Here is a 23,028-nt window from a genome sequence, read left to right as displayed (position 1 = left end):
TTTCCTAGCTGTGATATTTTGCTAGGTTGTGTGTTACTGAAATATCTTGCGATGTTGGGAACCCCCACAACCAGCCTTTCAGGTCCAACAACGGAGCAGGCAGAGGGGCTGATGGCCCATTACAGGAATCCACACTCCCAGGGATATCCCAGGAACTGTCTACAGTGGAGACTGCTCAGGCCCTGGCTACACTGGCAAGTGTCTGCGCAGTAAGGCAGCTTTGAGCGCCGTCGCTCCCGAGGTGCACACGGCCAAGCCACTTCATGCGCAGAACCTGCCCTGTTGTAGGGCTTTAAAAAAAGCCACCCCGACGAGAGGCGTCGAGCTTCCTGCGCCGGGGCTACAGAGCCGCGGTGCCGGCGTAGACACCCTGGTTGACGACAGCGCTGCGACCGGCCTCCGGGAGGTGTCCCCCGATGCCCGTTCTCACTTCTCTGGTCAGCGGTTTGAAATCTACTGCCCTGCCCTCAGGTGACCAACCATCAGCCCCAGCCCGTACGTTCCTTTGCAAATTTGAAAGTCCCCTTCCTTTTGCTCGGTGACGCGTGCAGTGGTCCTAGTGCATCTGTCCAGGTGGCCCTGCCTGCTCCAGGCACCAGGCGATGCCCGGCTTGCAGCAATGCCGAGCTGCTGGACCTTGGGGAGAGGAGGCTGTGCAGTCCCAGCTGCGCGCCAGCCGGAGGAACTATGATACCCAGGGACAGATTTCACGCTGCAGGAGAGAAAGGGGCCATGGCCGGGACACACTGCCGTGCAGGGTCACAGGGAAGGAGCTGCGGAACGCCCACCACAGGGCGCGGGAGGCAAACCACCAGTCCGGTGCTGCGCCCACCAGCTGCCGGTTCTACAAAGAGCTGGACGCGATGCTTGGCGGCGACCCCACCTCCACTGCGAAGGCCCCTGTGGATACTTCGTTGGCTCACGTGCCAGTCGAGAGTGGACTGAGCCAGGAGGAGGAAATCTCGGACGAAGACGGGGAGGAGGACCCAGAGGCAGAGGATGACTCGGAGACCAGAGAAGCAGGCAGTCAGGAGCTCTTTTCTACCCCGGAGCAGCCTAGCCGGTCACAGCAGTCGGAGCTTGGCAAAGCACAAACAGGAGAGGAGTCCTCTGGTAAGTGGACCTGATTTGGGGAATTGCTGAAGCGAGTTGCTGGGGGCAGGAGGGTTGCAGAACACAGGCTTGTCTCCCATTGCAGACGTGCACCACGATGTGACCCCACCACGGAGTGCTTGTTTCCTGAGCCCCACAGCGGCGTTCCACTGTGGTCAGCACCTCCGTGAATGCCACAAGCAATCTCCTGTCGTAGCTCCTATGCGTGGCGAGATCAATGTCGCACTCCTCTTGCCTTGGTAGTTTCAGGAATTACTCCACTGCCTCTCGTGACGTGTTAGTCAGAGCGAGCGGCACACTGGTCAACAGTTCAGGATCCATTCCTCCCCGAATAGGCAGGATGCACAGTACACAAAGAGTTGAAAATTGGCGCCAAATGTAGACGGAAGCACAGGGATTGCCGGGATGCGGAGCAATGCATCACGGGGCCTTGAGACAGGACCCAGGATGCCCCGTGACCCCTTCCGCCTTCCCACAAGTCTTAGCGGCAGAAGAGAAAGAGGTGCTCTTGGGGATAGCTGCCCAGAGTGCACCGCTCTGAATACCGCCGCAAGTGCAGCAAGTGTGAACACGCTGTTGTGCAGGCAGCTGACAGTGTGAACACACAACAGCGGTTTCCCTTCAGCGCTCTCTGAGGGGCGCAGTAACTGCCAGCCCTGTAACGTTGCCAGTGTCGACGTGCCCTGAGAGGGAGCAGGTGCACAATGGAGGCTGCTTGACTCACGTCATGGCAAAAGATGGTTTCAGCAAGCTGGAAGAAACTCTAAAGGGGGGGAAGTGACGTCATCACTTGGCCTCAACTCCCCCCACAATGCAACACCTGGAGACATGTCTGGAGGACAAAGACTGAACGGGCGACGGGTTCCTCGCCTGAAGGGGAGTCCCAGCCGGTGTATGGAAGATGCTTCTATTGTCTATCAGCGCGAGACACGGCTTGATTCAAATCCTGTCTAGTTTAGAGAACTCAGAATGCGATTTTACTTTTATGTCTCAGGTAACCAACTTTGATCTCTACGCTCACTGCTTACAATCACTTGAAATCCATCGTTCTGCAGTGAATAAACCTGGTTCATATTTTACCTAAAACCCTGCGCTGTGGTTGAAGTGCCTGGGAAATCTGCTCGGGTCGCAAAGGCAGGTGTGCGTCCACTTTCCTTTGTGGCAGCGGTGGATCGGTGTGCCGGGGTTGGCACCCACCTCTCACGAGTGCCCGTTTCTGATTGGGCGTGTGTGCGTTTTTTAGGTCTGGAGACCCCCTTTCGGTGGTTCTCAGGCAGGTTTGCAGTGACTCAGCCCTGCGGCCGAGCCACACTGTCTGTACGTTAGCCGGCGCAAACCCCTTCCGGGGGATACAGTCCACAGGGCCTATCTCAGGACCCCGCTGGTGGTGTCTCTCTCGGGCCCTCCTTGGGCTAGAGTCTTAAAGTAGCCCAGCCCTGGTACGGGGCCGTATCCCCAGGGCTTCCTCCCTGGAGACACTATCCTCCTGCAGCTTGTGCTAGGCCTGCCAAAGTACAGGGTGCTTCCCAAACACAACGTGAGAGCCAGTCCCTGCCGGACAGGCTCACGGTGTAAGATACGGGGACCAAACATGGCCGGGCACTCGGGAGAGGACAGCTAAGCCTCCCTCCAGACCTCCTGGGGGACGACTGCTAAGCCTCCCCCTGCCCCACTGCTCTGTTCCTGGGATGGGTGGGGTTGAACCCTGAGGCCTCCCGCAGGGGGCCTTTGGGCCTAGTCCACCCCATCACAACTGGGTAATAAACGTACACTGGTCAGGCTTCGGACCAGGGCAGGACGGTACAGACCTGGGGTCGTAGGTGGAGAGCTGGGGGGATTGGCGGGAGCCTCTATTGTTTCATAGGGGCTGGGAGACCATTCATGGGACTCAGCTGAGCGTGTCCCTGCCTGGGGATGGCTGTGTCAGGGCAGGACCTGCCAGAGGTTTGTAGCTTGTCACAGCATCACAGTGTGAGAGGGAGCCCAGGTTGGTGGGACAGAGGGCTCAGCAGTACCCCAGTTCCAGGTTGCACCCCAGGGAACCCATCGCAGTGGGTGGGAGCCAGGACTCCAGGGTTCTATCCTGAGCTATTGGAGGGGAGTGGGGTCTAATGGGTTGGAGCAGTGGGGCTGGGAATCAGGACTCCTGGGTTCTATTCTTGGTTCTGCCCTTTGTCCATGGGGGATGGGGACCCTCCTCTTACTCCGAGGGCTGAGCGACTCCTCAGATGCTTTGAGATCCCAGCTGGCCAGCGCTAGAAAAGGACCGAGCCTCATCCCTTCACCAGGGTCTCTCTGAGCATGGGTGTTGTGGTCCTTCTAACTCTGACCCAGTGGGCCCATTTAGCCCATGGCTGGTGAGTCTCTGGGGCTGGACAGGGTTAAAAGGAACAGGCAACACCACACACCTCCCCACCCCCCTTGTAACCAGCGCTGGGGTTGAGCTTCACAATTTCCAGAGAAAGGGGAAGTTTGTCTGCTGCAGCCAGACAACAAAGTGAAGTGCGTGGAGCCAGAACCCCCAAGTCCCGACTCTCAGCCCCCTGTTCTAACCACTAGACCCCATTCCCCTTCCCCAGCTGGGGATAAAAACCAGAAGTCCTGAGTCTCAGTCACTGTAACCACTAGAGCCTATTGCTACCAAACCAGCAAGTAGGTTGCCTTTAAAGGCCAGGAACACAGGATCACGGTTCCCTTTCCTCCCCTGAGGCACCAGCCACTCACGGCGCCTGGGGCTATTGCCACAGATGCAAATGAAGATGATTTCTCCTTACCTACCCCCAACCTCTCTGCTGTCTCCTTAGTGTTAGCGGTGGGATCAGACCGGAGTCCCAGCCACTAACCCAGGCCCAGGTCCCAGGTATGAGCTACTTTTCCTTGTTTTGGGGGCAAAAAGCCAGATGGGGGAGAATGATTCTTCGCATTTCTAAATCATTGACAGGAGATTAAACGGTGAGAGTTTCTTATGGGAGGGGACCCAGCTGAGACCAGGGCCTGGTGAGGCAGGCGCTGCCCAGACACAGCCAGAGACAGTCCCTGCACCAAAGAAATTATAATTAAAATAGACAATGGGTGGGAGGGAAAACTGAGGCACAGAGAGAAGGAGTGACTGGCCCGCTATTGTATGGTGGCTCCCTGAGAGATCTAGGAAGAGAACCCAGGGCTCTGTGTCCCACAGCCGTGCTCTAGCCACTGGGCCACGCTGTCACACCGTCATTGGGGGTAGCATTGGAAATACACTGGGGCTTCCCAAACACGGTGTGAGAGCCAATCTGCCCGACGAGCTCATTGTGTAGGATGGGGACTGAACACGGCAGGGCTACTTTACCCTGCGCTGTTAAACAGCTGCCGAGCCCTACCCCAGAGCAGGCTGCATTTCAGTGCCTGTTGAAAAGACCAGCAACTGGGCAGGCTGTGAAAGTGTCTGAGATCATATAGGGGAGACCACGCTGATCGCTGCTTCTGGGGCTTTGCTGTTCCCAGCTGAGACACTGAACCCCGGCCCTGCCCCTTGTGTCTGTGATACCCTTCCCCCACATGGCTCTCTCCTAATGGGTCAGAATGTCCCCCTGGGGTCCCTGCCACACCCCAAAGCGGTTTGTTCTGTTCCACCTCCCTGACTCTCCCTGCACATGTCGGCTCCACATAGGAACTGTCCTCCAGTCCTGCCCTGAAACTGCCCTCTGTGTTGCTGTGAGCTGCCGAAGAGCCACTTGCCCCTCCCCAGAGGTGGCTGCACCTCACTCCTGAGGCCGTGAGCCCAGCACACATGTCCAGCAAAGCACATGGGGATAGAAATACAACCAATCCTTGCTCCGTCGGGCCAATCTCCAAGCTTTACTCCCTTCTGGTTAGGAAGGTCTTTTTCGAAGGGTCCTAGGTGTAAAATACCTGGTGACGCAGCCGATCCCGTGGCCGGACGCCATCGCCCGGCGTAAACGAGCTGTCACCCAGAAATGCTGCAGGTGAATCATTCCCAGCCCCTTTCCCCTCCCAGGCCGGCTGAGCGCTCTGCCCTGGACGGAGATGGCCTTGGTGCTGGTCCCTGCCTTTTGCCTCCTGAGCGGTGAGTAATTCACACAGACGCCACGCGCTGCCAGCCAGGCGACCGGTGGGGACTGTTTCCCCAGTCCTGGGAGTGCGTCTACACTGCCGGGAGGGTGCTTGGAACCGGGTTCCATCGCAGAGAAATCCCAGCCACTCGCACCAGCGGCTCCAGTTCAAGCCTAGGGGGCGTCTGGCCTTGAACCTGACCCCGAGTGGCCGGGTCCTCGCTGCTGGTTTCACCCCGATGGAGAACACGCTTGGCTCTCATGGCAGAGTCAGCCTGGTCTAGCCTCAGCCACCCTCAGCTGAGCAGCGAGGGCCTCAGCCGCTCTCGTCCCCCGGGCTGCCGTTTTCCCTCCGCCACGTCCTGCCTCCGGGCTTCTGGCTGTCACAGCGAGTCAGGGTGTCTCCTGGGCCGGCCCGGAGAGCTCTGCTCCCTGCCCTGCCCGTCCGCCCAGCTCCTTGTGCATGGGAAGTGCCTGACCTAGGGTTGGCAACCCTCCAGGACTGTCCTGGAGTGCCCAGGAATTAACAATTAAATTTTAATTAAAGATTATTATGTGATGAAACCGGCAGTAATTTGTCCAACCAAAGTTGGCAACCCTAACCTGACCCCTCACCAGGGGGCCTCCTCCTGCAGTCAGGGCCTCTGGCCCAAGGGTCAGAAACCCTACTATGGGTGGGGGTTGAACTGAGAGGGGATGACGGGTGCACTGGGGGGCAATATACGGGGCTGAATTGAGAGGGGATGGGGAGGTGAACTGAGCTGGGGTTGAGGGGGACTTAAGCGAGGGGGGGTGAACTAAGGACGGACTAGACAGAAGTGGGGCTGGGCAGATGCGGGGAGGGGGTCGGCCTGGACTGATGGGAGAACTCGGGGGGGACAGGAGTGATTCAGCGGCTGGGGTGATAAGTTGCTGGGGATGGACTGATGTGGGGGGGGGCATCTCCAAATTCCCCTTCCCCAATTCACAGGGGAGCGCTCATTGGGCTCAGACAGAACCACAACCTATCGTCCCCGATTGTGTTTTAAAGCCCCTGGATGGGGGCTGAGCTGATGCTGGCCTCTCCCGGCGGGATCCGTGCGGCAGCCCAGCCTGCAGGCGGGTTCCCCAACTCTCAGGGGCCGGGCGCCGGCCTGATCCCCGATTCCTGTCCCCGGCAGGCGCCTACGCCCAGGACTGGGGTGTGAGACTCGCACCAGGGCCCCTGGCTGGAGGGACCGACTCCTGCGTCACCATCCCCTGCTCCTTCACCTACCCCGCAGGGTGGACGGTCAGTGCTGTGAGCTGGACACGGGAGAAGGATCAAACCGTCTATCACTGGGACGAGGCTCGTGTCCACGCGGACTTCAAGGGGCGCGCCCGCTATCTGGGAGACCTGCAGCGCGACTGCTCCCTGCGGGTGTCGGGGCTGCGCCCCAGCGATCAGGGCACCTACCGCTTCTGCTTCCATGCAGCGCGCGATGGCAGGACGGACACGTGGGGGAGTGAGCCAGGACAGCGGCTCAATGTCTCCGGTAACCAGGTTCCGTCCAGCACCCCCGGGTCCAGGCAGGGCCCGAGGAGAACCGCAGAGAGGGCCCCACACGCCAGCGCAGACACCCCAAGCAGGGCTCGTCCCCTCCAGCAGGGGGCAGCACCGGGACACGGGCACACGGACACACACAGACAGGCGCAAGCTTCCGCTTCGAAGTAGAGGGCCCTGGCACGAGTGAGGGATGGTCGAGTAAATCAAAACAGCAACACACACAAACACACACACCCCATTTCTGCCTTGCTGGGAAATCCAAGTGCTTAGAGCTGGGAGTCAGGACTCCTGGGTTCTCTCTCCAGCTCCAGAGGAGGCGGGGGAGTGGCTAGAGCGGGGGGGGGGGGGACTTGTGGGTCAGACTCCCAGGCTGTGTTGCCAGACCCACGTCCCCGTCCCTCTGTCTAACCCTTGGCCTGTGCTGAAGAGCCGCTGGGACTGACCCTGCAGCCAGCATAACGCAGCAGGCGTGAGGGGCTCTCAGGTGGAGACTATAGTGGGACTGGGACCCTGCAGGACCCCCCAGAACAGTGGGAGCGGGTAAAATGAGCTTTGTTGGGGGTGGGCAAAAAACCAGGCTGCGTTAATTGGCCGGAAAACACTAAATCTCATAAATGTACCAAGAGTCGGCGACTGGGGAAATAGCTAAATATTTTGTTTCAGCTTCTCTTTCCTCTCCGTGTTTATCTGCCTTGCTCCAAACCTGGGGAAATGCACCCGCCCAAGTCAGGTCAGACCCGTTCTGGGATAACAGGAGTTGAAGTGTGTTTGTACCTGGTTCAAGCAAGATTTGTTTTCTTCTCTTTGTGGTAAAAATTGTCTCTGAATCCCGTTGGTACAGATCAGACCGTCACCCACCGGTTTCTGTCGGGTGGTTGATTGGTTTAGCAGCCTGGGGGGATCTGTCTCTCTTGTCGGATTTGCGGGATTTAAGGATTTTGTGGCTGGGAGGGGGATGAAAATGCAAAAACCAAAGCAGGGCACTTGAATAAAGGGAACGGGACAGAATTAAAAACAATCCCGCTTAGGGCTCCAGTCTGAGGCCCGACGTGTGGTGCCCCCCACTGGCGGCTGCGCCCCTCCGGGCAGACCCAGCGCTCCCCGTGTCTCAGGGGAACTTTTGCTGCTCTCCCTCCTGGCCACGAGCCCTCATTGCTGGAGCCCGCCGAGCTCCCAGGCTGGGCCATGCCCACACCCTGGGGGCTATTCCCCGCTCTGCAGCCAGGCCGTGACCCCTGGGAGCGCTGCCAGCCCCAGGGCCCCAGCAGGGTTCAATGGCTCCTGACTCCTCCTCTCCTCACAGACGATCTGTGCCAGCCCTCCCTGGGGCGCCGAACACAACCGGGACCCTCCCTCACCTGCTCCGTGGGGGCAACCTGCCCCCATCCCCCGTCGTGGTACGACCGAGATGGCGCACGGCGGAGCCCAGGGCAAACCTCGGGCGGGGCTGGGGCGACCGAGCTGCGAATATCCCCGTCCCAGCTGGACCCCGGTGCGGCGCTGAGATGCCAGGTGGATGGATACAGGGATGAGTGTGACTCTGACCAAACCCAGCCCCTGGGGACAGGTGAGGTCTGCTTCTACACATGGCATGGTTAGAGGAGGGGCGGCGGGAGCCAGGACACCTGGGATCTATCCCTGACACAGGAAGGGGATTGGGGACAAGTGGCTAGAGTGCGGGAACAGGGAGTCAGGATTCTTGGCTTCTATCTCCAATTCTGGGAGGGGGCTGGTGTAGTGGGTTAAAGTGGAGGAGACTCAGGGCCAGGACTCCTGGGTTCTTTCCCCAGCTCTGGGAGGGGAGGGGATCTGTGGGTGAGAGCAGGGGGCATGGGAATCAGGACTCCTGGGTTCTATTCCCTCAAAAACTGTCATCTGGCTCTAGCAAATATTCTCCCCCCGAGGGACTGGACGGGGAGGGACCTGCCCCTTCGTTCAGTCCTGGGGTCCAGCTGACGAACTCTCACCCGACTCTCCCCTCAGTCGCCCCCAAAGTGCCCAGGGTGGAGGTTTCGTGGCTGGCAGGGAAGGCACCACTAAGGGAAGGCGACAGTTTTACCCTGCACTGCCAGGCTGCTGCCCTGCGGCCCATCACTGGATACGTCTGGTCCCACGGGGACGTGTGGCTGCCAGGAGCCGGGCAGGATTTACATGTTGAGAAGGCAGCTGTCTCCGATGGAGGGAGCTACGCGTGCGGGGTCTGGGTGTCCGGCCCCGGCTGGGGGTATCTGAGCCTCTCTGCGAGGGAATCAGTAGAAGTTCAGCGTAAGTAGCGAGGGCTGGCGAGAGCCTCCTCCCTCGCAGCCCCCGATACTCCCCACAGGGCCTCCTGGAGCAGCCCCGTGTGCCCCTGCCTTGTCCCCCCTGCTTTGCCCCTGCCCGCCTCCTCCCCCCTGCTTCGCCCCACCTGCCTCGTCCCCCCCCGCTTCACCCTCTTCCGCCTCGTCCCCCCTGCTTCACCCCTCCCAACGCATGAGCCCCAGCCTCATATTCCGCCCCTGCCTCCTAATACCCGGGTTTGCTCAACCCAGTGCTGCTGGCTCTGGCCTGGGCCCCCTGCTCCTCTGCATCGCTCCCGTGGCTGGGCCAGCAGAGACAAATTCAGTTTGTGTCCCCCTGCACCTGCCCCCGGCCCCCAGCCCCCTTTGGACCGCTGCTCATCCCCCCACCTGCCCCGGGGGCCCATTCCACACTGAGCTCGGCCCTGTCCCCTCCCGCCCAGGTGTCCAGCCGCCTCTGTGCCAGGCCCTGCCCCTCCATCTGCCTTGTGTCCCCGGACCCCTCTGGGACAGTCTCTGCCCCCCCTCAAGCTGCCCCAGACTCCCAGCCCCATATGGGCCAGGCCCTGTACCACCCCTCACCTGCTCCAGGCCCCCAGCTTGTTCTGGGCCAGACCCTCTCCCCCGCAACTGCCTTGTGCCCCCAGACCCTTCTGCGTGACCCCTCCCCCATATCCCCATGCCGCCCTGCCTGTTCTCGCCCCCTGGAGCCACATGGGCCAGGCCCTGCCCCTCACCCCCTGCCCTGGATCCCTTCCCCCCTCTGGGCCAGGTCCCCCCACTCTGTCTCTCTCCGTTCACGCCCCGTGTCTCTGTCTCGCCCCCCAGACGCCCCCACAGGTGTCCATGTTACGGCAGCGCTGGGCACCAGCCCGCAGGCAGGGGAATCGGTGACGCTAACGTGCAGTTACACCAGCAGCCTCCCCGCCCCCAACTCCTACACCTGGTACCGGGGCGACCGGCAGCTGGGGGGATCCCGGCGGGAAATGGTGTTGAAGAGCATCACGGCGGAGCAGGCTGGGGAGTATCGCTGCAAGGCCGACAATGGGATCGGCCAGTCCAGGTCCCCCCCCATCAACATCACCGTCCTCTGTAAGTGCCGGGGACCTGAGAAAAGAGACCTCCGGGGTGGGGGAAGGGCAGGGGTTGTGCCTTTGTGCCGTAGGCCCAGCTGGGGAGGGTCATTGTGGCGATTGCGGTGGAGCTCCCAGTGCCGCGGTGGCCAGCAGGGCTAGTGCCATCCCGGGGTGCAGGGACAGGGCAATCTGGAATCGAGCAGAGAGGGGATTTTACCTCTGGATCTCGCCCTGGTGCAACCACGTCTGGGGTCCTGTGCCCAGTTCTGGGGCCCGCACTCCCAGGAGGTGCTGATCAGCTGGGGAGGGGTCAGAGAAGAGACATGAGAAGGAGTCAGGGGTTGGAAAGCCTACCCCAGGGTGAGAGACTCCAGGAGCTCCATCTGTTTAGCTGAACCAAGGGAAGGGGAAGGGGTGACGTGAGCCCCGTCTGGAAGATCCTACGCAGAGAAGAGAACATTGATAATGGGCCTGGCGGCTGAGGAGATAGAGATCCAGGGGCTGGAAGCTGAAGCTAGACAAATTCAGACTGGCAATAAGGTGTGTGACGATGTGACTCAGCAGGGAGGGGGGAGTGTTGACCTGGGAATGTGCCCTGGGGATGGGAGACCTGAGAACCTGTCACCTGAGCCAGGAGGGGGAAGGGGAGGTAACACCTCTGCCCAGGAATGTGAACAGAGGCTGCAGCAGGGAACCTGCTGGGTGGGTTTAGTTTCAGTTTGGGGCTGGGTGGAGGAACACAGGGAACCCCAGGGCTGGGGTCTAAGCTCCCTGCTCCCCCAGGACGTGATTGAGGGGTCCTGGTTGTACCCACAAGCTCTGTTTTGGACTGTGTTCCTGTTGTCCAATAAACCTTCTGTTTTACTGGCTGGCTGAGAGTCTCAGTGGATCCCAGGAAGAGGGGTGCAGGGCCTGGACTCCCCCACACTCCGTGACAACTGGTGGTAGCGGTGGGATCTACTGCACCCCGTGAACGGCGCTTCCTGCAGTAAGTGACTGGGGAGCAGTAAAACGAAGGGGAATTGACGGGGACCAGGCGTGCTGAAGATTCAGAGAGAGACGGTTTTGGGGGGCGGTTAACCCCTGGGAATGTGTGACCAGAGAGAAGGACTTTTGCAGTAACAGGGTCCCCCGGGGGATTGCAGCGAGCGGTTCCAGGGGCGGAGGAGTCTGCAGCTCGACCCTGGCAAAGAGGTGGTGACCTCAAGAAGGACTGGCACACTAAGGGCTTTTCCTGGAAACCGTGGGAAGCTGCCCGGCCTGCGAGTGGCCAGCAGGGAGATGTACGCTAAACGCCTTAAGAGCGACCTGGTGGAGCTGTGCAGGCAGAGGGGGCTGCGCATCGGGAGGTCCACCAAGGAACAGCTGGTTGCCCAGTTGGAGGAGAGGGATGGCTTGGATGACCCGATCCCTGTCCCTGAGGGAAGCCGCCCGGCAGACGCAGCATGGGCCCTGGGGCCTGACCGGGCTGGGAGGGGTCAGACTGCTGCCGAGGACATCCTGAGACCCTTCCTACCTATGCCTGGGGAAGGGGTTGGGGGAAGCCCAGTGAATACCGAGGGCACCCTGACCCCGGCACCCAGCAGGGGATCCTCCCAGCGGAGCTCCCCATCCCTGGAGCGGAGGCGGCTGGAATGGGAGAGGGAGATGAAAATGAGGGAGCTGGAGGATCATGAAAAACAACGTCAACATGAGGAGAAACAACGTCAACATGAGCAGGAGGAGAAGGAGAGGGAGCGTCAGGAGAAGGAGAAACAAAGACAGCATGAACTGGAGCTGGCCAGGCTGAGGAGCAGTGGGGCCCCGGCTGCGGCTGCGGTGAGTGCGGGGGGACCCAAGACTGCAAGGAGCTTTGATAAGTGCTTCCTGGCCCAGCGGAAGGAGGGGGAGGACATGGATAGCTTCCTGACGGCCTTTGAGAATGCCTGTGAGCTGCACAGGGTTGACCCTGCGGACAGGCTCCAGTTCCTCACCCCCTTACTGGACCCCAAAGCCGTGGAGGTGTACAGCCGGATGACAGGGCAGGAGGCAGGCGACTATGAACTGTTCAAACAGGCCCTGCTCCGTGAGTTTGGGCTGACCCCCGAGATGTACCGGAGAAGGTTCCGGAGTCAGCGTAAAACGCCTGAGGTCACCTACCTACAACTGGCCAACCGGATGCAGGGGTATGCCCGCAAGTGGACAGCTGGGGCCCGAGCTAAAGAGGACCTGCTGGACCTAATCGTACTGGAGCAACTGTATGATCAGTGCCCGTCCGACCTGAGGCTGTGGCTGGTGGACAAAAAGCTCGAGAACCCCCAGCACGCAGGGCAGCTGGCCGACGAGTTTCTGAACAGTCGGTCAGGGGGTAGCCGGGAGGAGTCCCAAAAGAACAGGCCCCCCCCGATGCAGAGAGAGGGTCACCAGGGGGCCTCCCAGCGGGGAAATAGGGAGAACCCCCTCCCAAGGGGAACGCCTGGCGTCGGGCCCCTCCGACCCGCTCGAGGGGACCAACGTGACCTGAGCTGCTATCACTGTGGCCAGAGAGGCCACGTACGGTCCCAGTGCCCCGGGCTCAGGGACAGACTGAGCAGACCCAACCTACCCAGGGTTAACTGGGTAGGGACCCAGCTGGACGAGGGGCAGACGACCCAGGAAAGGGGGCCTACCAGTTTACCACCTGCCCCGGAGGGAAGAGTACCCCAGGCCAGCTCCACCAGAGGGCTGGAGGCTCTGGACTCAGGGTGCTCGGTTTACAGGGTGGGCATGGGGCTGTCCCTCCGGAGAGAGTGCCTTGTTCCCCTGGAGGTGGATGGGAGGAAGGTCAATGGATACTGGGATACGGGCGTGGAGGTGACGCTGGCCCGGCCCGAGGTGGTGGCCCCAGATCGGGTGGTGCCCAACACCTATCTGACCCTGACAGGGGTGGGCGGGACCCCATTTAAGGTGCCCGTGGCAAGGGTACACCTGAAATGGGGGGCCAAGGAGGGCCCCAAGGATGTGGGGGTACACCACCATTTGCCCACTGAAGTTTTGATGGGGGGAGACCTAGAGGACTGGCCAAGCAAGCCCCAGGCCGCCCTGGTTGTGACGCGTAGCCAGAGCCGGCGAGGGGCACTGCGCCCTGACCTCGGGGAGGGTATCACACCGGAGGCGCAGGACCCTACCCTGGTGGGGAGGGAGCGCCGAGGGGCACGGCTCAGAGAGGCGGAGGCCTCAGACCTGGCCAGCGAGAGGGAACCGGGCCCCATCCCTTCCCCAGCCGCTGAGTTCCAGGCCGAGTTGAGGAAAGATCCCTCCTTGCGGAAGCTCAGGGACCTGGCCGACCTCAGGGTGGTACGGACCATGAGGAGAGGCTGCCAGGAGAGGTTCCTGTGGGAGAAGGGGTTCCTGTACAGAGAATGGGCTCCCACAAGGGAAGTAGAGTCCTGTGGGATCAGGAGGCAGCTGGTGGTCCCCCAGAAGTATCGCCGCAGGCTCCTGTCCCTGGCCCATGACATCCCCCTCGCAGGGCACCAGGGAATCCGGCGCACCCGGCAGAGGTTGCTACAGAACTTTTACTGGCCCGGGGTCTTTACCACGGTCCGGCAGTATTGCCGATCCTGTGACCCCTGTCAGAGGGTGGGGAAGGCCCGGGACAAGGGGAAAGCGGCTTTGAGACCTTTGCCCATCATAGAGGAGCCTTTCCAGAAGGTGGCCATGGACATCGTGGGGCCTCTCAGCAGGACGACCCGGTCGGGGAAGAAATACATTCTGGGGGTGGTAGATTTTGCCACCCGCTACCCCGAGGCAGTGCCCTTAGCTTCCATTGAAGCAGACACCGTGGCCGACGCGCTCCTGACCATTTTCAGCCGAGTGGGGTTCCCCAAGGAAGTCTTGACAGACCAAGGCTCCAACTTCATGTCGGCCCTGCTCCGGTGCTTGTGGGAGAAATGTGGGGTCCGGCACGACTGGGCCTCAGCTTATCACCCCCAGTCCAATGGGCTGGTGGAGAGGTTTAACGGGACGCTAAAGATGATGCTGAAAACCTTTATGAACCAGCACCCACAGGATTGGGACAAGTACTTACCTCACCTGCTGTTCGCGTACAGGGAGGTGCCCCAGGAGTCTACCGGATTTTCGCCTTTCGAACTGTTATATGGCAGGAGGGTGAGGGGCCCCCTGGACCTGATGAGAGACGAGTGGGAGGGGAAGGCCACTCCCGATGGAGAGTCAGTGGTGGAGTATGTCCTGATCTTCCGAGAGAGACTGGCTGAACTCATGGGCCTGGCCAGGGAGAATCTGGCCAGAGCCTAGAGGAAGCAGAAGGTCTGGTATGACCGCACGGCGCGGGCCCGTGCCTACGCCACCGGGGATCAGGTGATGGTTCTCATCCCAGTGAGAAAGAACAAACTACAGGCCGCCTGGGAGGGCCCTTTCAAGGTCGTCAAGCAGCTCAATGAGGTAAACTATGTGGTGGAGCTGTCGAACCGGGCGCACCACCGCCGGGTGTACCATGTGAATATGATGAAGCCATATTATGCCAGGGGGAATGTGGTGTTGGCCGTGTGTGGACAGTGGGAAGAGCAGGGAGATGACCCTTTAGTAGATCTATTCCCTGGGACCAGAGCTGGTTTTCCCCGGAAACAATTCCCCTCTCGGATCAGCTAACCCCTGCCCAGCAAGCTGAGGTCAGGGAGGTGCTGCATCCGTACCGACAGCTGTTTTCCAACCAGCCTGGACGCACTAATCTGACTGTCCACCGGGTGCAGACAGGGTCGCACCCGCCGATAAGATGCTCCCGCTTCCGAGTCACAGGGAAAACTGCTCAGGACCTGGAAAGAGAGGTCCGGGACATGCTGGCTTTGGGGGTGATCCAGCCATCTGCCAGCCCTTGGGCCTCGCCGGTGGTGCTGGTCCCCAAAAAGGACGGGTCGGTCCGGTTCTGTGTGGACTATCAGAAGCTCAATGCCATCACTGTATCTGATGCCTACCCCATGCCCAGGCCGGACGAGCTCCTAGACAAGCTGGGAGGAGCTCGGTACCTTACCACCATGGACCTTACAAAGGGCTACTGGCAAGTGCCGCTGGATGCAGATGCCCGACTGAAATCGGCCTTTATCACCCCTCTGGGGCTCTATGAGTTCCTGACCCTGCCTTTCGGCCTCAAGGGAGCGCCGGCCACCTTCCAGCGCCTAGTGGACCAGCTCCTGAGGGGGATGGAGAGTTTTGCCGTGGCGTATATTGATGACATCTGTGTCTTTAGCCAGACCTGGGAGGGCCACGTGTCCCAGGTTAGACAAGTGCTGGACCGACTCCAGGGGGCTGGGCTGACTGTAAAAGCGGAGAAGTGCAAGGTGGGGATGGCGGAAGTATCTTACCTGGGCCATCGGGTGGGGAGCGGCCGCCTAAAGCTGGAACCAGCCAAGGTGGAGGTGATCAGAGACTGGCCCGCTCCCCACACCAAAAAGCAGGTCCAAGCCTTTATTGGGATGGCAGGATACTACCGAAGATTTGTGCCCCACTTTAGCACCATCGCCACCCCCATCACGGAGCTATGCAAGAAGGGGAAGCCAGACAAGGTGGTCTGGACCGAGCAGTGCCAGGTGGCTTTCCGGGCGCTGAAGAAGGCTCTGGTCAGTGGCCCACTTCTGGCAAACCCAGACTTTGACAAGCCCTTTGTGGTGTTCACCGACGCCTCAGACACGGGACTGGGGGCGGTGTTAATGCAGGAGGATGAAAAGGGGGAGAGACACCCCATCGTGTACCTGAGCAAGAAGTTGCTACCCCGGGAGCAACACTACGCGGCCATCGAGAAGGAGTGCCTGGCCATAGTGTGGGCCCTCAAGAAACTAGAGCCCTATCTCTTCGGGCGACACTTCACCGTCTACACCGACCACTCTCCCCTGACCTGGCTGCACCAGATGAAAGGAGCCAACGCCAAGCTCCTGAGATGGAGCCTGCTCCTGCAGGATTACGACATGGACGTGGTCCACGTGAAGGGAAGTGCCAACCTGATAGCGGATGCGCTGTCCCGGAGAGGGGGCCCCGAACTTCCCCAGGTCACTGGTCAGCGTGACCCCGCTCAGTTCAGTCTCGAAGGGGGGAGAGATGTGACGATGTGACGCAGCAGGGAGGGGGAGGTGTTGACCTGGGAATGTGCCCTGGGGATGGGAGACCTGAGAGCCTGTCACCTGAGCCAGGAGGGGGAGGGGGAGGTAACACCTCTGCCCAGGAATGTGAACAAAGGCTGCAGCAGGGAACCTGCTGGGTGGGTTTAGTTTCAGTTTGGGGCTGGGGAGAGGAACACAGGGAACCCCAGGGCTGGGGTCTAAGCTCCCTGCTCCCCCAGAAGGACGTGATTGAGGGGTCCTGGTTGTACCCACAAGCTCTGTTGTGGACTGTGTTCCTGTTGTCCAATAAACCTTCTGTTTTACTGGCTGGCTGAGAGTCTCAGTGGATCCCAGGAAGAGGGGTGCAGGGCCTGGACTCCCCCACACTCCGTGACATCCGTGACAAGGTGCAAATGTTGAACAGGGAGGAGAATTTGCCATTGAAAGAACGATCTCAGGACATGGTGGATTCTCCGTCCCGGGGAATCTTTAAATCAAGCTGGGATGTTTTGATAAAGTGTTTGCTCTCTTTCAAATGGGAATGAATTCAGGGGAGTCCTGAGGCCTGTGTCACTTCTGGCCTTAGATTTTATGGAGCATCCTTCCCTAGGCCCATCACTGCCTTTTCCCGAGGTCTTGGGGAGGCTGGCTGTGATTCCTCCAGCCCTTTAATCAAACAGGCAGGGGCTGGACTACATCTCCCATGATGCACCATAGCCAGGGATTCCAATGAAGCGCCCCACCCCGCACCAAGAGGGGACCAGGTGGTGCATCGTAGGAGATGTAGTTCAGCCGGACAGCCTGGCCGACAGAGGAGGCTGAGAGCGTGAGGAACAGGAACTGCAAGTCCCATGATGCACCACACCGAAGGACTCCTATGACACACATGGAATGATGGGATTTTGTGAGATCTTGGTTTTCATTTAAAAAAAACAAACTTTCTAGTACAGCTGGCCAGGAAATAGATTTTTTTTCCCAAGTGGGAAAGCTCCACTTTTCATAGAAATGTCAAAAACCGAAATATCTCAATTGAAAATGGCCTGATGGGAGTTGTAGTTTGAGTGCCTTGTGCTTCCATTCTCTTCTGTACGCCAGGATCTGTAGCCAGACTATATCTCCCATGATGCATCTTGGCGTAGGATTCCTGTGATGCACGCCCTTCCCTCACCAAGAGAGGGGCTGGTGGGGCATCATGAGAGATGTAGTCCAGACAGACACCTTGGCCTAGAGTGGAGAATGAGGATACAAGGCTCTGAAACTACATCTCCCACGATGCACCCTGACTATGGATTCCTATGAGGCACCCTTTCCATCACCAAGAGGGGAGATAGTGGAGCATCATGGGAAATGTCATCCAGCTGGGCAGCACAGCCTATAGAGGGGGCTGGGGGCGCTGGGACGGGAGGGCTTCGCGTCTGAGCATCAGGTCTGCTGACTCCAAAGCCACCACGTGTAATGATCCAGCCCCATGCAGCCTCACTGTGGGCTTGTTACCCGGCTGCCATCCCTCAGGAAATGGGGTTCAAAAATCTGCTGCAGGGTTGATCCAAGAACCCTCCTTTCTCCTTTCCAGCCACCCCCCGTGTTTGGGCTCCCGCCTACATCCTGGGACCTGCAGTTGCACTCATCCTGCTGCTGCTGGTGGGGCTGGTCGGCGTCATAGCGTGGAGGTATTTGCGCTTGCTTTGCAAACCGGTGATATCCGCGTCTCGGGTCGTCTGGCCATCCCCAGCTCCTCCCGCCTGGCCTTTGCCGGAGAACCCCGCAATCCGGGAGTGAGAATTGCAGAGCCAGTTCGGCTGCAGGGAAACCCAGTCAGGGGGAGGTGATTGAATGGTGGTGGTTGGGTCCCACACAGATACCTGACACCCGCAGGGGCCTGGGAAGGGCTGGGTGGCCTCCTGCTTACACGGCTGGGCTGGTGGTCAGGAGAGCAGGGGTCAAGCCCAGGCAGGAGGTTCTATTTTGTGGGAGCCTTTGTCCTGTTCCTTCCCCTCCTGAACCGAAGCAGATGTCGTTTTGCCTCCGAGCTGTTGGTCTCCTTTATTTGTAGGAAGAGGCGGAGCGAACGCCAGGGACTGAGCAGTGATCCGGTAAGTGCATCTATGGGGCTGGGAGCCAGGACTCCTGGGTTCTTTCCCTGGTTCTGGGAGGGGAGTGGGGTCTAGTAGGCGAGAGCAAGAGGTGCTGGGAGCCAGGACGCCTGGGTTCTATCCCCAGCTCTGCTGCTGACTCACTGCATGACTTTAGACGAGCTTTGTCCATCACTTTCCCCCTCCATAAAACAGGATTATAAAATCCCCCCCACCCCCCCCGAGCAGGACAGAAGCTCTTTCCAATCTCACTTCTGCCTGCCTTTGCATACAAGCTCCCGAGGTAACAGCAGGGCCTGGCTCTGGTCCAGGGCCGCCGAGAGGCTTCAGGGGGCCTGAGGCAAAGCCATTTCGGGGGCCCTTTAATTAATTAAGCGCCTTTTTAATTTTTACTGCCCCGGCGGAGCTCCGGGTCTTCGGCGGAGCGAGTGAGGGACCCACCACCGAAAATCCAGAGCGCCGCCCCCGTCCGTAAAAGCGCCGCGGCGGGTGGCCCTCCCTTACCCATAATAGGATCTGTCCAAGTCGGGGTTGGGGCCGGGGCTGGGACTGGGGCCAGAGCTGTGGCTGCCGTGGAGCGGGGCTGGGTGGCGCTCCCTCCCTGCCTGCTATGGGGGCTGGCTCTAGCCCTGCCGTGCCACCCCGAAAGTTCCTCCATGCCCTCGTAGGGTGGTGTGCCCCACAGTTTGGGGACCGCTGCTCTAGAAGGGAAAGGCCGTGTGCACCCTTCCTGCCCCCACCACCCCGAGGCAGCTCGTCCTCCGCTGTGGGGCTGGATTGGAGCCAGTGCCCCCTAGAGAGGAAAGGCCCCATTCCCCAAGTCCATGATTCATGTCAGGTCTGGGTGCTTTAGCCCAGGGGTCCATCCCCAGCCACTCACCCACAGGGGTTGTACGCTGTTGACCGACGCAGTCTGTCCAATCCCCAGCCACGGCGCTGCAGCCGACCCAATGCTAGCGACCCAAATGCCCTCGCGCCATCCCCAGCCCCCGTAACGTTCTCTCTTTCCGTGGCAGCGTGCCCACCAAGGTGTTCCCGGGCTCTCCGGATGGCACCGGGCAATCCCACATCTGCAGCCAGCCCATGAACATGGGAAAAATATTGCAGGTGAGTGATTCATTCCTCCTTTATAGGAGGCCCAGGACTTCTGGGTTCGATCCCTGGCTCCATGAGGGGAGGGGAGTGGAGTCTAGTGGTTAGAGTAGGGGGGCCAGGAGCCAGGACTCCTGGGTTCTCTCCCGAGCTCTGGGAGGGGAGTGGGGTCTCGTGGCTAGAGCGGTGACTATGAGTCTTTAGTCTGTTCCTTCAAGGAAGCCCAGGACTTTCCCTCTTACCCATCACGTTCACACTGATAAGTCATCCGCTTCTCCTCCTCCTGCTTCTTCCTGGGGTTCGAGAGGATCAGTCTCAGCCCGTAGGAGCCGTTCTCGCTGGCCCGCAGGTCACACCGCTGCAGGCTGCAATCTCTCTCCAGGTCCCCCAGGAACCTCACGCACCCTGCAAAGGCCGGGCTGATGGAGGCGTTGTGTTTATAGAGGACGGTGTCACTGAAATCTTTCTTCTCAGGGTCATACCCAGGGTTCAGGTACCAGGCCAGGGAGTTGATGGTTGGGTTGTTTGGCCTTCTGGGGTTCAGGAGGCAGGATTTATAGCAGCACGGGATGGACAGACAGGCCCCTGTCCAAGCGATCAGGGATGCGGGCACCTCGGCGGGTTGGTCTCAGTGACACAGGAAGCCTGGAAGCAGCAGAGAGACTGAGATGGCAGCGAGGCGCAGGCTGGCCTGGCGCTTCCTGTGCTGAACTGGGACTCAGGAGATCAGGGTTTGATTCCCAGCACTAAACTCCCTGTTCAGCTCATGGTGTGCCTCCGTGCCTCGGTTTCCCCATCTGCACAATGAAGAGAACCCAGGAATCCTGAATCCCGACACAACCTTCCCAACCCCCTATCACTGGATCCCATCACTCTGATGCAAGTGGAGTAAATCTCACAGAGGAAAACCTTCCTCTGAGCTTGTGACCCCCGCAGCCAGGTCTCCCCTCCCTTCTCCCCTGCCCCCAGGGCTCTGTGGGTCTGAAGGAGCCAGACCTTCAGGGCGAGGCAAAGGGGCCTTACCCGGGAGGAACAGCAGCCAGAGGAGACACCTCATGGTGACCCCGGGCAGCCGCGGCGCTGGGGAGCAGAGGAAAGGGCAAAGGGCTGGTTGGTTCCTGTGATGACCCAGAGCAACATCAACCACCCGCAGTGGAGAGAGACCAGCTAGAGGGGGGACTGCAGGGAACCCCCCACCTGCTCTAACCACTAGACCCCCCTCCCCTCCCAGGGTTGGGAGAGAACCCAGGTGTCCTGGCTGCCGGCCCCCTGCTCTAACTCACTAGCTGCCAGATGGGTTTGTCACGCATGGCGCGATGCAAGGGGCGTCACATTAAATAGGGGAGGCAGCTAAACGCAGGACAACTGTTGCCCACCCGCTGGGCAGGGAGGTTATTACAGGTCTTGGTGCCCAGAGCGGGGACATTGAGCTTCCTCTGGGAAAACTCCAGCGGGAACCATCCCCCTCCTGACCATCGATCCACGGGGGACCCAGCAGCCCCTCGCCCCGTGTGGGAGGCTGCGAGTACGTGTGTAGCTCTCACTGGTACATGGATCGCTCTAGGAGCTGGATACGCGGGGACAGTCGTCACTTAGCTGGCGACTTTAATCCAGTTGAGAAGAGACAGGGGACCTTGTTCCCGCGACTGTCTGTGTCACTGGCATTCACTTCAAATAAAAATAAAGGCTACAGGGGTGGGGGTCTGGTGGTTTGGGGGGCTCATGAGACACTTGTGGGGATCCAGGGGCTGGTGATTTGGGGTGGCTGGTGGGAGACACTAGGGCGATATTCAGGGGGCTGGTGGTGTGGGGGGCTCACGGGAGACATTTGGGGGGAGTCAAGGGGTGGGAGGCCGGTGGTTTAGGGGGGCTGGTGGGAGACACTTGGGGGATTCAGGAGGCTGGAGATTTCGGGGACCCAGATCTAACAACAGAAACTATTTTCCCTTTCCCACGAGGCGCTGAGCTTTCCCGCAGGCCAGAGACGGAGTCACCCTATGAGGTGAGCGCAGGGTCTGTTACCCTCCCCGGCAACCTCCCGGGCCCCTCTGCCCCCTGCTGGCTGGAGTGTGTCGCGGCTGCAGCCTCCCCACCCCCCGCACTGTGAATCCCTGCCCCCTGCTGGGTGGAACCGGCGCTGCCTAAGTGTGTGTGTGAGACCCCGTCCTGCTACCGGCTCAGGGGAGATTCCCCCAGCCACAGAGTGTCCGGTCCTGGCAGCACCCACCCCGCTGGCCCTGGGGCCCATTGAGCAGGGATCTCACTGGCTCTCTGTTTGGGCCTACAGGAACTCCAAGGACCGACCCAGGATATTTACAGCGAGTTGGTCTATCCCCAAGCTGGTTCCCACTGAGCTCCGCCGAAATTCTGACCAGCCTGGGACCCCTCTGCACGGCCGGGACCTTAAACACAAAGAGAAGCCATCGCTCAATGGGGCAGATCCCAGCGGGGTCCACAAGCGCCGGCTTTCCATTGTGCCAGGGGGTGCTCGAACCCTGGCTCTGCCCCAGGCCCCATCCCCACTCCACCCCTTCCCTCAAGGCCACACCCCTGCCCTGCTCCCACCCCACCTCTTCCCACCCCCCCGAGTGTGCTGCGTCCTCGCTCCTCTCCCCTGTGCCCCGGTGGGCAGGAGGAGCGGGGAGGGAGGGGGAAGCACTGACGGGGGGCTGCCGGTGGGTGCTCGACGCCTATGCTGGGGTCAAGCGGCCGTAGCTCCATTGGAATGAATGGGGCCAGACCCCCAGCTGGGGTGATGTGGCCATCACTCTACTGGAGAACTCGACTGGGAATAAATAGCTCCGCAATGCAGGGATTGGGTAATTCTTTTTCGAGACCAACTTTAGTAAAAATAGTGGCAATCCCGAGACAAAAAACAGCGGTTAACTTGGGGTTAAAAGTGAGACGTGCTGAGCAATTCCCAGGAGCAAAGGAGAGGGGAACAAGGGAGATTTCAAATCCCAGAGAGGAGACAGGCAGGAAATTCCAGGCTCAAGTCAAAGTTAGGAGAACCCGGCAGCTGGGGGCCGAGCAGTGGGCGTGAGCTTGGTTCAGAGGGTTTTCCCGGCTCCTCGAGGAGGGTGAACACAGGCCGGGGCGTTGACGGTGGAGTCTCATGGGGTTCAGGGTCCTGGCAGCGCAGAGGGGACCACGGCTCGCAGGGACCTCAGCCGGGCTCTGTTACAATAGTCCCCAGGCTGTTCGAATAGTCTCCAGGATTGTCCGAGGGGCTGGCAGTATCCCCGGAGCGCAGGATTTCCTGCTGGGGACGCAGAAAGACACACAGTGGGAAAGAGTCTGAAGACCAGTGATCACACCCCCAGCTTGAGGTGTGTGTGTGTCTGCCCCTTTGGGCAGTCGGGCGACGAGCGGTGGGATCAGGGGCCTGGCAGCAGGGACTCCTGGGTTCTGTCCCCAGCTCTGGGGTGGGAGAGGGGTCCAGTGGGTTAGAGCATGGGGGCTGGGAGCCAGGACTCCTGGGTTCTGTCCGTGGCTGGGGGAGGGACAAGAGTCAGGCCTCCTGGGTGCTGGGAGGGGAGTCTAGTGGTTAGCGCAGGGTACTTTGTTCTGATCCCATTGCGTGGCTCTCCAGTCCCCGGGCGTTGGGCAGGGCTGTCTGGCTTGTCGTGCTAGAAACGCTCCTCATCCAGGTTTCCGGCATTGCTGCTCGTGAGCATGCTCAGGGGATCTGTGGCTGGTCCAGGACATCTGCTGATGGAGGCGGGAA

The 23,028-nt window shown here is 60.1% G+C and overlaps 1 protein-coding gene across 6 annotated transcripts; it reads left to right on the top strand.

The window, feature by feature from the left end:
* The first annotated feature begins 546 nt into the window (after positions 1 to 546).
* On the top strand, positions 547 to 22,112 carry LOC140902810 (sialoadhesin-like). 6 transcript variants are annotated; one of them, XM_073323293.1, is made up of 11 exons: positions 547 to 1,113; positions 5,111 to 5,179; positions 6,326 to 6,679; positions 7,994 to 8,257; positions 8,674 to 8,955; positions 9,798 to 10,061; positions 17,690 to 17,786; positions 18,170 to 18,209; positions 19,226 to 19,316; positions 21,260 to 21,303; positions 21,589 to 21,738. In XM_073323293.1, the coding sequence occupies exons 1-11, from the start codon at positions 603 to 605 to the stop codon at positions 21,652 to 21,654; spliced, it is 2,082 nt and encodes a 693-aa protein (XP_073179394.1). In that variant the 5' UTR covers positions 547 to 602; the 3' UTR covers positions 21,655 to 21,738. The 6 variants fall into 6 exon arrangements, 5 of the variants coding, with proteins under 5 accessions (XP_073179394.1, XP_073179393.1, XP_073179395.1 ...); XM_073323296.1 differs by lacking the exon at positions 21,260 to 21,303 and adding an exon at positions 3,918 to 3,973 and having other exon boundaries at positions 1,023 to 2,107; positions 21,589 to 22,112; XM_073323297.1 differs by lacking the exon at positions 21,260 to 21,303 and adding an exon at positions 3,918 to 3,973 and having other exon boundaries at positions 1,037 to 1,113; positions 21,589 to 22,112.
* The last annotated feature ends 916 nt before the right edge of the window (positions 22,113 to 23,028 follow it).

The sequence above is a fragment of the Lepidochelys kempii genome, chromosome 24 (assembly GCF_965140265.1).
Source record: "Lepidochelys kempii isolate rLepKem1 chromosome 24, rLepKem1.hap2, whole genome shotgun sequence".
Lineage (NCBI taxonomy): Eukaryota > Metazoa > Chordata > Testudines > Cheloniidae > Lepidochelys > Lepidochelys kempii.
This window is presented reverse-complemented; position numbering and strand designations above follow the sequence as displayed.